The following is a 14,603-nucleotide window of genomic DNA, read 5'->3' on the forward strand; positions in this document are numbered from 1 at the left end:
TTTCTTAGACACCAAATTTCTGAAGTTTTCTTAAATTAGTTGTAAATATTTTGCTTTAAACCAGCTTTTCAATGTATCTGGAAAGTTTCAGATTTTATTAAAACATAATTTGTTTTATTTAGAAGGCATAATGAGACTGAATCTTACAAATTATATTGATTAACGACTTAAGAAAATTAAAGTCTAAAAGCAATTCCAACAAATCTGCAACTAACAAAAAACCACCGAACTGCTATATATGTTTATGTTTTATTAGTCACCTGTTAAATGACATTCTCAGCCTGTTAATTGGTGCAAATTAATCTTTTGCCTTTCAGACATACTACCAAAAGAATCACTTTATAAACAATCTTAGAAATTCTCTGAATACTCAAAAAACCCAAATGTTTGCTTTTCACAATGAGTTTTAAGTGCTATTTTCCCAAAAGGTAACATAGGCAAAGAGCCATAATTTATTTGTACTATGGTATGCCTAGACTTTCTAACCGCCCAAATTATATAGTCTTCCCTAAGAACTTTCAAACTTGTAAAGTTTTACTCAAATTCTTAAAAGTTATAAATCCTTTCTTCTTTTATTCCTCCTCATCACCCTTGCACCTGGCCACATTGTCTCTTCCACAATCTAGGAGCCGGGGAAAGATGAAGAGGTCACAAAAAACACAGGAGCCGTGAGAAAGTTTTGTGGTCATTAATGTTCCTGAGCCATAATTTTCACTACGTCAAAATACCACTTAGAAGTTATATTAAAAATAAGAAAAATGTTTCATTTTACCTGTGGAATTCTTACATAGGTCTAAATGTAAAAGAAATTCATGTTGTAGAGAGATGAAATTAGGAGCAATTTCCTGAACATGAAAATCCAAATACATATAGATAACTAAATAGAAATCAGGCTATCTTTCCCAGTTGAGTATTTTATAACTTCCTGGCCACCCAGATGGCTAGGAAGGCTTAGATGACTCCTTCCATTGGTCTACTATCTTTGAAACAAAATATTATCTGAGATATTATAATTATTCTTACAGTAATACCACTTTAAATACTTAGCACTTTATACTATGTAGTTAACATATATACAATTTCCAATCCTAAAAGCAACCTTACAAGTTAGCATTTATATTTTTAAAAGGAAAATAAGCTCAAAGAAGTTGAGAAAGTTGAACATATTATACTACTAATAATTAGAAAAACAGAATTGGGCCTCAGTCTGTCCAACTCTACAGCCTCTTTTTTTTTTTTTTTTTTTTTTTTTTTTTTTGCGGTACGCGGACCTCTCACTGTTATGGCCTCTCCCGTTGCAGAGCACAGGCTCCGGACGCGCAGGCTCAGCGGCCAAGGCTCACGGGCCCAGCCGCTCTGCAAAATGTGGGATTTTCCCGGACCGGGGCACGAACCCGTGTCCCCAGCATCAGCAGGCAGACTCTCAACCACTGTGCCACCAGGGAAGCCCCTACAGCCTATTTCTATTATACTATACTAAGTCTGGGCCATAAATTTTCACTAATTTAAACTGCAAACTTCAGTTTAGTATCTATTATGTCATTTACAGGATTTTACTCAGTAATTTAAAAAAAAAACAAATATGTCCCAAAGATTACAACAGATCTTTTGCTATCCTGTGTTTATTTTGGTGAAAGAGAAGTGAACACAGAATTCTGTCATCCTAAGATTACTCACTTTAAGGGGTGTGAAAATCTTGCCTGGCTGTGTGTGCTAAAAAAATAAACCACTTCTAAAAAATTAAAACAAAAAGTGGGTGAAATAAGCCAGGTTTGTTTGGGTATTTTTGCTTTAAGTCACATAGCTCCTAGACTCTTACAAGATTCTTAGGCTTTTTTTGCTTTTTTTGTCATGCCGCAGCATGTGGGATCCTACTTCCCCGACCAGGGATCGAACCTGCACCCCCTGCACTGGAAGCACGGAGTCCCAACCACTGGACTGTCAGGAAGTCCCTCTCCGGCATTTTTAGGTAAAGAAATGAAATTAAATATGCAGCTAAGGTCCATCCATTCATATCTATACTCTAATGACATTACTGCATTCTTCTTCAAATAGCTCATATTACATTATGATAAATGACTACCTAGCAAAAGAAATTCCAGAACAGTCTCACAATCTATAATAATATAAACTTCCTAAAACAAATTAGCATAACGTTTTATGTCATCTTGCCCATTTTAATTAAGTTGACATTTAAATACTGAATATAATTCCATCAAAATCCAGCAAATGAATATGTGCTATAGCGTTTGCCCCTTTTATCCATTCTCAGAAGTATTTCAATACTTACCCCATGTTCCTTAGCAGCTGTGACAACTTTAAGGAGGACATCTTCCTCCACAAATGGTCTCACAGCATCATGGATAATCACTACTTCTGGCTTTGAGAGTCTACAGTTGGGCTGATCCTCTGCCAGTGCTTTTAGTCCATTGAAAATTGACCTGTGGCGGGTCACTCCAGATTCAACCAGAGAGATGCCTTTATGCTGGTACCTCTGAATAATACACTTCATTGCTTCCATGTTCTCTCCAGTTACTGCCACAACAATGTCCTTTATCCAAGATACTCTATAAGGAAAGTATGCACACATTTCGTATCAATTGATTCTTAAACAACTAAAGTTAATCTAGTAACAAAACTGAGTTACTAATTACTACTAATACATCTTCATAGGGACATTAAAAATGGAAAGCTACGAACTAAGTCAATGTTATGCATTTTTAATCATGTCTAGTAAAGGGGTTGATTAAGAATTTGAATTTCTCATACTATAGAAACATGAATATAAATAGAAGTAGTATTTTTCAATACACTGTAAAATTACCTATATTGCAAAGCATAGATTAGGTATAGATATGTATCACAGATTTCTTAAGTTAAATTTAAATAATTAGTATATTCATCAGTAGACTGAGAGAAAAAATTTAAGATTATGCTTTTAAATTGCTTTTTTTTCCCCAAATAATTCTCTCCATTAAATAGGAACAACCCAAAGCACTTTTGAATTCCACAAGTTCTGTCTCTTTCAAGAAATCCATTGATTTGGCAACAAAGCTGGATAGCTGAGCTAAACTTTGCGTACATCAAGGTGAAATGTTTTAGCTTAAATAGGGAAATTATGCTAATTAAGTTTGTATAAGTATAAATCAGGCTCAAATAAAAGAGAAAACTCATATTTTAATGAAATATAAAATAAGGAATTCATCTGTTGAGTCAGATACAAAACAAAGCAATTCTTCTCTGTTCTGAAACACTTTTAGACTTACTGGCATACAGATGCTAACAGTCCACAGCGCTGAGTGGCAGTGGCTGCAGTAAAGTTGAGCAGTATTCTCTTGAAGACCAGTGTTAACAGAGGTTAACATGATTATACACTCAAAGTTCCTCAGCTGACGGGCCCAAGCCAGGAAAACAGCCTCTGGCCCATGGTATCAACTCTGATTAAAGGCCACTTTAAAATTTAATGGCATTCTTAGCCTCTGAGATCCTACATGCTCATGCTAGACAGTTAAGTCTTGTACTCACTTTTAAAGAGATGAAAGTAGGGTCTGAAAATTACTGAATAATGAAATTAACTATCGATAAATGAAAAACACTGGGTTGCTTCACTCAATAATTAACCATCTCCTACCTTCTGCTATTGAACAAACCCTTCCTATAATCCAAAACCCCATTCTGCCTGTGGCTACGACAGCACTACAACGACGCACAGAACCAAGACTTGAGGGCACACTATCCTTTCATTTTAAGTCCATTCCTCCAACAAATATTTATTGAGCACTGAATAAATGATCAGAATTGAGTATACAATGGAAATAGTTACTGCTTTCACAGAGCTTACTGATAAAAAAGAGAACACCGACAACTCCAAGCCGCAATACAGTGCTGTGAAGGAGAGGTCCAGGCCCCAGGATCGCATGCGGCACAATATGTGACCAGCACAGAGAAGGCCAAGATAATGCTCCCTAAGGAAGCAGAGTTTTCCCTTCAAGTGGCAGGGGCAGGAAAATAGGCAAAAGGATTTGGAGGGAGAGAGAGAGGGATGGTTTAAGCAGAGGCCGTAGCAAGGTTCTGAGAAACTAGGAGGAAATGCAGGGGAGTTCTTTAAGCACAGAGAAGAGCCCATGAAGAGGCTGGAGGAACAGACAAGTGATGGGCTGGGCTAGGCCATGGAGACCTCCAAGGCCATATTAGGGGTTCTAGTCTTTAACCTTAAAAAATAGGAATCTAGAGAAAAGCTTTATGCAGGACATTTACACTCAAATTAATACTCACCTCCCCCAGTATTCTATGCTGTTCAATGACATAAGGGGAACTGTGGTAGGCAGAATAATAACCCCCAAACGATGTCCATCACCTAATCCCAAAACCTGTGAATATGTAACCCTACCTATCAAAAGAATTTTCTGTATGTAATTAAGTTAAGGATCTTGAGTTGGAGATCATCCTGGGCTATCTGGGTCGGTCCAATATAATCACAAAAGTCCTTAAGAGTGAAAGAAAAGCAAGTGAGTCGAGGGAGAAGATGTGGTAACAAATGCAGCACTCATTACGACACAGGACCATAAGTCCCAGAATGCAGGTGACCTCCAGAACCTGAGTAAATGGACTGCCATCTGGCAAGTAAATGGATTGTCCCAAGAGCCTCCAAAAGGAACACAGCACTGCTCACACCTTTATTTTAGCCTAGTGAAAATGATTTTTTGACTTCTGACATCGAAAAGTTTAAGAATGTATTTATGTTGCTTTAAGCTACTTAGTTCCATGGAAACGTTTACAGGAGTGATTGCAGCTTCTAATTTTAGAGCATAAACTTTACTCTGGTGCAAGATGGAGAATAGAGTGGGTAGAGAAAGCATGCAGACAGACCAGGTAGGAAGCTGCTGCTGAAGTCCGAGCAAGACAATGATGGTAGCCTGTCTATCAGATGGTGCTTGTGGATAAGATTTAAGAGATGGTAATCTTCCTGAGTCAGTAAGAAAAACTGGCAAAATAAATAATTTATCACTTAATATGAAATAGCTAATATCGATTAACTTACTAAGTCTTAAGCATTAGTCATGTCCTAACTCATGTAATCCTCACACTCTATACTATCGCATATGGGAAACATCAGAAGGATCTGATACACAAATACATCGTACTTTATCTTCCTATACTGCCATCTGATGCCAAAAACTACTTGAAAAAAATATTTTTACCGTTTTTCATCAAAATACAACATTCCATCTTCTAGAATGTAGGCTCCATGATGGCAAGGACAGTATCAGTTTTGCCCATTGCTTTACACCTAGTAGGTACTCGATAATTATTTGTTTTATCAATAAATGATTTTGGTCTGTCTCATCTACCAGGATCTTACAACATAGCATAGTTTGAAGGATTATGAAAACAGAAAGCTCTCCTCATCAACCTGAAGAGAGAATGAAAATCAATGAAAATGCCTTCCCTCTGCAATATACTGTTTGCTGATTGTTTTGTTTCAATGAGTTTGACCCTTTACTCTGATTTCTAGATTCTAAAGCTCCAAGGATGACTGGGATTACTTATGTTTTGTCAGACACCTTGGGGGACTTTTAATCATAAGCAAAGCAAAGCAACACCACTCAGAGAATACCAGACCAGAAAATATGTAGTTATGTGAATAGGCAATAAGGAGGATTCTGGAATATGACTAAGTGTAGGTTGCTCTTTGCTTTGTAATCCATCCATCCCCCACTTCTATCACTGCAAATTTAACACTGCTAGAACTTACTCTATTTACATGGTTTAAAACTTATACTGTGCTTAACCAAGTCCTTAGCAAGTGACAGTTTCTCAGTGCCCCCTAGATGTAAGGTTCTTTCCCAAGGTTCTGTCTCCACTGGCAGAGCTGTGACCCAGGCAGCCATCTCTCCCATTATTTCTGCAATAGCCTCTCAGCTCGTCTCCTCCTTCTCAGTTAATCAACACAATCCACCCTACCACTTCTAGATGACTTCCCTCAAGTGTAAACCTTAGGCCATCCCCTGCTGGCTCTTGAGCAGGACCTGATCTCGGCCTTATTCTCCCTGCACCACTTGGTCTCTGCCATGCCCCTCTTTCTGTGACCGCCACATTGTCTCACATCCAGGTCTCCGCTTACGCTGCTTCCTCTGCCTCTCAACATTATCCCCCCTCCTCATAATTCCTCCACCCCCACCCACTCCTGGCTGAGTCCTACTGTTCTTCAGCTGTCAGTTCAGATGTGGCCTCGTCCAGCAAGCTTTCCTTGACATTCTGGGTGAGGCATCTCTGCTCTCAGCTCCCAGAGCACTCTTATCGCTAGAGAGTCTTATCAGTCTTACTGTTTCATTTTTACCTCCCTCACCAGGCTGCCAACCCACAAAAAGCAAAGACTATATCCCAGGGCTTGGCATATACTAAGCTTTCAGTAATATTAATAGTAGCAATAGTAACTAAGATGTATTAATTGTTGGCTAAGTGCCATGTACTGTTTGGAGCATGTGTCTGTAATATTTCACTTAATAGTCATATCGGCCCCAAAAGAAATCACTATTATCTCCATTTCACAGATGGCACAGAGGCAGTGACCTGCCCATGATTATACAGCGAGGAAACGAAAGGACCTGGGTATACCCCACTCTGACTTTGGAGCTCACACTATAAACCTCTGTAAAAGCACTAACACTGAGAGGTCATAAAATCCATGAGAGAGAAAAAAAAATCACGTCTGGATCGTCATGTCCCCAGCAATCCATTTATTTTGAACAATAATGCTGCATTTGTGGTCAAAACATGGTCAAGTTTATTTCTTACAACTTAAGCATAAGTATTCCTTCATTCATGGGTTCATTTAGTCATTCAGAAAACATCCAGTAAGCATCTGTCATTTGCCAGACATTATACTAGTCACTGGTAATCAAATAACAAACACCAGCAGAATTCTTGATCTCACAGACTATGTATCAGAAAGTATCTGTTGGACTTCCCTGGTGGCACAGTGGTTAAGAATCCGCCTGCCAATGCAGGGGACACGGGTTCGAGCCCTGGTCCGGGAAGATCCCACATGCCACGGAGCAACTAAGCCTGTGTGCCACAACTACTAAGCCTGAGCTCTAGAGCTTGTGAGCCACAACTACTGAGTCCACGTGCCACAACTACTAAAGCCCGTGCACCTAGAGCTCATGATCCACAACAAGAGAAGCCACTGCGATGAGAAGGCCGCACACAGCAATGAAGAGTGGCCCCTGCTCACCGCAACTAGAGAAAGCCCGCACAGAACAATGAAGACCCAACGGAGCCAAAAAATAAATAAATATTTTAAAAAAAGAAGTACCTGTTAAATGAATCAATGGATAAGAGGAAGCTTAAACAATTAGAAATAAAATGTGCTCTTGAGTTTATAGAAAAGTGTAAAAGTAATCAAATCTATTTAGTTTATTAATAGGACATCACACTTTATTAATAAGACATCACACTAAGTTTGCTTTTTTTTAAATAGATAAGTTTCAAGTACATGTTCAACTATATCAGTGGACAGGATTTTTTTCTAAGGCAAGAGCTTTACCTGTGCCCTAACCTATCACCTTTTACTTTCCATAGTCTATTCTATCAGAAAAAATAAGCTAAAAGCAAATTTTAAAAACAAGTTGCTTTTTTGACCAAAACTTACATGAAATTAAATATTAAAATATAGAATAATGAAGAGGGAGAAAGATAGGACATTGCTTGACAGTAGTCATTCAAACGTCTGAGTTAATGAACTCCCAAAGGTCAATCCCAATTTTACTGGAATGCCTTAAAATATCTACAAAATGATTACCTATGTTCCATCAAACAGAAAGCAGTCCAAAAAAGTAGATATAGATTAGACAGATATACTCGTGGCCTAAGACTTCTCAAACAATTTTATGAGGCTCTAAATAGAAAAATGATTTAAACAAGTGTTTCTCAAACTGCAGATTTCAGGACCCATTAGAGTATCATCAAATCAATTTTGTAAGTTAAGATTAACAGTTTTGAGTCAATAGAAATTAATACAATAGTAAAATTCTAATGTATAGCAAGTAGTAAGGACAGATTGTTTTCATGAAATTCTCTTTCAAATATGTTGGATGTAGTTAAGTATGTGTCACTGAGTCATGAGCAAAATCTAATTCTCATAACAGGTCACAATAAAAAAGTTCGGAAAGCTGTCTTACACAACTCTTAAGAGATAATGGGCTTGTTATGCTATTTTGTTCAGTAACCAAGCATACATTCAGCACTTGCAAGCCTTTTTAAGTACTGTTTGTGTTTCGAAGGATTTAGTCACATACTTTTCTAGGTATAGAATTAAAAGCCTTTTACAGTATTAAAATTTAATATGTAGAATCATGGCACTAAGAAAGGCCTTAAGTACCTCACACAGTGCCTAGTGAACAAATATTTGCTGAATAAATGAATCTGGTCGACCTCCTTAGCTGAAGGCAAGTCCACACTGAACCCCCTGTAGCTGGATTTTATCAAGTTCTGAGTATTTCCTTCCTAGCACATTCCATAGGCAAATACAAACCTAACCTCAAGCTCCATTACACCTACCGACAATTTGAGGAAAAAATACAGTATCTTAGATGTAATCTTCTCCCAGAATATTTTAAGGTTATATTTAAATATATTTCTATTAATATGTGCATTATATTTAAAAAATAAATATTACTTACAGGTATATTGTGCTCAGACAGTTTAACAAGATCAGTTGAAAGTAGATTTAAACAAATGCTTTTAAAAAACAGATGCAGGGACTTCCCTGGTGGTCCAGCAGTTAAGACTCCACACTCCCAATGCAGGGGGCCCGGGTTCGATCCCTGGTCAGGAAACTAGATCCCGCACGTTGCAACTACAGATCCGGCGCAGCCAAATAAATAAATATTTAAAATAAATAAATAAAAACAGATGGAAAAATCAGGCGCTGTTAACACTCCTTAAGTGCTCTCACCCAGGCTGCATAAGTTTGGCCCCAAGAGACAGTGACAGCTATGGCTCACTTTACATGACAGCTGTCATGGAAATTAGGCCTCGGGATTGTACTGTGGCCATAATTTATAGATTCCTCCTTCTCCATAAACACCCTGATATTTTACAAGGAAAATACCGAATTGGTGTAAAGGGGCTGGCCCCTGACTGCCTTGACAATGTCAAGTCTCTTTAATATGGCCCATGAAGGCTTCCACTGGTCAAGCCCAGACTACCAGTCCTGGTCTTCTCTCGTCTCACAGTAGCCACAGGGGTGCCAATGGGAACTGAAATCTCCAATCATCTGACCTGTGCAAATCACAGTCCCACTCTATTTCTTCTACAATACAGGCCTCTTCCTTCCCTTGACTCAGACTTAACCCTTTTATTAATGAAGCATCCAGACAAAATGTTTAAGTCAAATGCATATATCTGAGCAATCACTCAAAAGCATCCTAAATTCATCTCTTTTTCTGAATCCTTAGTATAATTAATCACTAAAAATTGCCAATTCCTATCTTCTACATATTTCTCCTGTCTTCCCTACTCTATTCCTACTTTCAGCTTAATTCAAGCAATCAATATTGCTCATTTCGATTAACATTTATGCTTGCTTTCTATTCTCTTGTTCTAACAGAATTTGCAGTGGTTTTCAGAAACACAGTAGGACAGAACAATTTTTTTAAGTACACAAAAAATATTAAAAGAAAACTTTCAGGGCTTCCCTGGTGGCGCAGTGGTTGCGAGTCCGCCTGCTGATGCAGGGGACACGGGTTCGTGCCCCGGTCCGGTAAGACCCCACATGCCGCGGAGCGGCTGGGCCCGTGAGCCATGGCCGCTGAGCCTGCGTGTCCGGAGCCTGTGCTCCGCAACGGGAGAGGCCGCGGCAGTGAGAGGCCCGCGCACCGCAAAAAAAAAAAAAAAAAAAGAAAGAAAAAAAACCTTCAGAAGATCAAATAAGCCATAAGTTAATCCACTGAAAAACACCATGGAGTCTTTAACAGTTACTAAAAATGGACTTTCATCGATTTTCCAAGTAATAAGAAAGCCACCCAGTCTCAATCACAAAATCCATGGTTTCCAGAACATACCAATTGACAAAATGAATTTTTCATCTGGATTTATCAGACCCGAGGAGCCTAACTCACATTAACCAAACTAAAAAGGCTCTGAAACATGAATTTGAATGCCAACGTATTAATATACAACGATACACATTACTATCACAACGTCCACAAAGTTCTTTACCAATGCAACAGCATATTTTCTTCCTATAAAAGGTTTCTATGGGAAGCCAATTTATAATAACAGGTTTTGATGAGCATGGAACCTTATCAAGAAACATCTTAAGCAGTGTCCTCAAGAACTCAAGAACCCTCCTGAGCTATGGAGAGGGCTGTGCCTGACTTTGTTCAAATCTATTGTCAGGGAAATTCCCACCTAGTCCACAGCCACCAGGAGTCTGAATAAGCATGGCCAAAGTGTGCCTCTGTGACTTGCTTTCATTGTAGCTGTCATTTGAGTCTATTTAGCTATTCCAGGTTAACCAGCTCTCCTTAATAACACTTTCTTTCCCTAGAAATTTGAAGCCAGAAATTAGACTGCCAGCAGGAATTTTTACTTCCTATTTCAGACCTGGGAATACATTTTTCTTTTTTAACCAGTAAAATTTAGATATCAGTTGATCGACTGCGAGTAGATCTTACAACCGAACTGTCAGAGCTTTAGGCTCCTGCCAATACCACCACTGACACATGATTTCTTAGAGCAACGCTTCCTTTTGCAAACTCAGGTCATAAATCGTTATGAGAAGGATTAATACCCTTGACCTCAGTTCCTTGTTAACAAAATAAGAAAAATCAAAGCTCTCTTCAAGTTATAATCTGTGGTTCAATTTATATTTTAATTCCCCCTAAAAGGCCAAAATGAAACTTTAAAACTCCTAGAAATGTTTTTAGTCATCTTCTGAAGACCTGTTCTTACTACAACCTACAAATTAGTCACACTTGATCCTTTTAGTATAACGCCTGTAATGCACAGATCTGAACAAAGCGCATAATCTCAATACACTTTGTGAACATATAAACATATATATTCTTCTACACATATAAAAGCTAATTGTAATATATACCCACACACAACTAGTTCAGATGGACTTTGAGCCTCCATTGGTCCAGCGAAAGCCTTTAGCCAACATGTTTAAGAATTGAGGGTTCAGAGATTCTTTTAAATCTCATTTCATATGATAATTAGTTTAAGAAATTTCAAAGGCACACAAGTAAACTGTGGCTAAACTAGAAAAATGTGTATTTTTCCAATTTCAACTAAAGCAGAAAACAGTATGAAGTCCCAGACAAGTCACAAGACAAACCTCTCAATGTCTCCTCCAACTTCTCAGTTATGCAAAGACAGGTGCTTTAATGCATAGCACGTTTGAAAAGTAAAGTACTTCCTTGAGTCTACCTTAAGCGCTAAGCATCTCATTCGAAAATGAGAATGTAGCTCTTCATTTCTTTATGGCCATGGAGCACTTCACTCTGCCATTGGCTATACTGGTTCTGAGCCTGACGCTAAGCCTCCAAGTGTTCTGACAGGGATCTGGGAGCCTGTTTTTTTTTTTTTTTTTTTTGAAGGTTTCAACCAGTTGCCTTTACAGCTGTAGACAGTTGTTCCCTGTCTGCCCTACCTTAATTAGTACTTTTAACTCCTGAGCCTTTCCAGGGTTCTATGACTGCAATCAACTTGCTTCCAACACAGCTCTTCTACCTCCAAGGCTTACGTTTCTGCTTCCTTGAGCCTGTTAAAACTGACTGGTTACCACTCCTCCACCTCCTTTCTTCTAGAGCTTTATTGTTCTCGTATCTGCCCCACCTCCTTTTGCTTTCATGTTTCCTTTGTATGGCTATACATTTTTACTTGCTTTGCGTAGGTAAGTCAATGAGTAGAAATAAATGTTCACATGGCATTAACTGAAAACCAAACTAGTCATTTTTTTTGCATTTCCCTATCCCATTTTGGGGCCAAATTCAGGGGTAACCTCCTTCTAAATACTCATTAGTTCTTTACATTGACTCTCAGTTCCAAAAGACAGGAACTTCCATAATTTATCTTTCGGGATGAAAGGCCTTTCAGCACCACACTCTAGGAAAACTGTCAGCAGTCTACGGAGCTCATCTTTTACCAATAGAAGGGCTTACATTTGGCAAATGGCTGAGAAGCACCCGTATATACACCACTGTGATACAAGGTTTCCAAGGATTTCCTGAGACATACTCCAAAATAACCATATTCCATAAGTTCTTCAGGCATTGTAATAGTTCACAAAGAATGATCCCGGAAGTATTTCAAAATGGAGGTTTTGATTAGTTACTACTGCTATTAGGATTTTATTACCGCTGTGATCAAATTAAGTAAAAACAGAAGTGTTCCATCTTATTTTACATCAACAAGGCCTTTCCAGAACATTCTTGTACTTTAAAATTGATATTTTTTAATATCCACCTATCTCCTGCTGCCTCAGAAGAGGCAAAACTGCAAATACAGAAGTTTTGTGGCGTTTTTTTCCATACGAAGGAAAACTCAACGTAGAAACGTCTGCACTCCCTTACATCTAAATGCTTAATAAAGATCCTGCTGGCCAAGCTCTATTGTGTCCCCTAATATTACCTGCATAAATGAGCTACGTTGTCACAGTATCTGTGACACTGGAGTATTGGAGTAGCATGAATCAACTACTCAGAGAAATGGAAAACTACAGAAGCGAAAGAAGCACCTGGAACTCTTTCCATGTTTGTATGAGTTTCACAAGTAACCACCAGCCACGAATCAAAGGTGATTATGGGTCTTTACACTTCCACTTACTTTCTGAATAGTGTCATTTGGAAAAATTACCATATGCAAAGCAACTGGGGCCTTTGGCTTCTGGGGTGTGTGAAAGCGTGGGAGGTAGGGGTCTGTTTTCTGGATAACAGGCTACTGTCCTTTGACTAGAACCTCATTAGCTTCATCTTCATTAAAGCCTCCTAAAGCAAATGGTTCATGTCAATCCACGTGAAAACATATTCCCACAGCTCCACACTGGCTTCTTTAAGTTTCAACACCATAACACCACCTATGTGGACCTTTGTACTCCCCCCCGCTTCCCATCCCTCCAGCCATTACACACGGCTAAAAGCAAGCTAAAATAACATACCCTTCGTTTTCACCTCCTTCGATCCTCACTACTACTCCCCTGGTCCTCCTTATCCCATTCCTTTTCCATTTCCCCAGCTAGTCCGTTTTCGAATATACAGCATGTAGTTAGCGCCCTTAAATCCGTTTCCACCATGGAAAGGTTTGGATTAAATCCTGCTTCTCGGTCCACCTTCAGTACCTAGTAATTAGCACAGTATGTCTCATATTAGATACTTAGTTAATATTTGTTAACAGTTGATAAAAAGAATGACCAAAGGCCCATAAAACTATTTTGGCAAGTAAAATCTAGTTTGCAACTCATCACCCACGCATGCGCGGAGATAGCCGCTGAGAGTGAAGAATGAGTGTGAGAGAGAATATGGGACAGGGAGACTCCTAAACCAGCTTCCCATTAGTCCCCACAGGCCCCGGGTTTAGAACTAAACGTCCCCCGCGCTAACCCAGTCAGTCTTGAGGGCAGCTCCACAGGCCGGCGGCTGGAGCAGTAAAGGGCTCCGTAGGGCAGCCCCAGGCTCCGCGCCCGTCTGTTAAAGGGCCAGAGCTCCCCTTCCGTGAAGGGCTAGCGGGAATGGAGCCCGAACTGGAATGACCGAGCGGGTGGAGTCCGGCCCCGCTGTCCGCCGAGAGCGGGTGTCAGCGCGAGCACAGCTACTGGAGCAGGTGCCGCGCGCGGGCTGCCCTGGGCTTGAGGGCGGGGAGCAGGGGGCCGGGGACCGCAAGGCGCGCTTGGCGCCGCATTACCTCTCCAGGGCCTGCAGGGTGTAGCTGATGAGCGGCCTCTCCAGGATGGGGCAGAACTGCTTCGGGGTGGGGACGCCCATCCTCTCCCCGCTCCCCCCCGCCGGCAAAACGGCCGCCACGGCCGGCGCGCTGCACCCGGCTTCGGCCCCGGCCCCGCTCAGCAAGGAGGCCGAAGCCGCCAAGTCGGCGCCGCGCAAGCCGCGCGGGCGACGCCCGGCCTCCGCCGGCCCAGAGCCGCCAGGCGGCCATGACTCCATGGCGGCGAGCGGCGGGGCGGGCCCTCCTCGCCCCTGGCCACTGCGCCTGGGCTCTGCTCCTGCCCTAGGCTGGGGTCGCAGCGGGGAGGGCGGGCAAGGGCAAAGCGCGCACACAGACAGCGCCCACCCGAGCCGCGCGGGCCAGGCCGTTGTACGGCCCTAGGGGACGATCCAGCTGCCGGTCTTCCCTCCCGGCGCGTCTTCGGCCTCAGTCCAGAGCCCAGCGCCCCGGAAGGGCTGGCTTTCCCGGCTCCCGGCTTCTCTGGCAGGCCCAGCAGTCGCCGCAGGTGGAAGTGTCAGCCCTCCCTATATGCCTAAGGGTCTCCTTAAACCTTAACAGCTGTGCGCAGGCAGTAGGGGTCAGGACTCCCTCCCATCCCTCTCCCCTTGAAGAGATTTGAAGAGATTTGGATGCGAGCCACGAGATGAGACAGA

General features: G+C 41.0%; 1 protein-coding gene across 1 annotated transcript in view; it reads right to left on the reverse strand.

Moving 5' to 3' along the window:
* Positions 1-14,338, reverse strand: part of CRPPA (CDP-L-ribitol pyrophosphorylase A) — a 323,188-nt gene extending 308,850 nt beyond the window's left edge. The window contains exons 1-2 of the mRNA XM_032644013.1: positions 13,912-14,338; positions 2,291-2,567 (exon numbers count right to left, since the gene is read on the reverse strand). Of these exons, the coding sequence (XP_032499904.1) occupies positions 2,291-2,567; positions 13,912-14,168 (534 nt within the window). The 5' untranslated portion in view covers positions 14,169-14,338. The remainder of the gene's footprint in view (positions 1-2,290; positions 2,568-13,911) is intronic.
* Positions 14,339-14,603: the final 265 nt, after the last annotated feature.

The sequence above is a fragment of the Phocoena sinus genome, chromosome 9 (assembly GCF_008692025.1).
Source record: "Phocoena sinus isolate mPhoSin1 chromosome 9, mPhoSin1.pri, whole genome shotgun sequence".
Classification (NCBI taxonomy): domain Eukaryota; kingdom Metazoa; phylum Chordata; class Mammalia; order Artiodactyla; family Phocoenidae; genus Phocoena; species Phocoena sinus.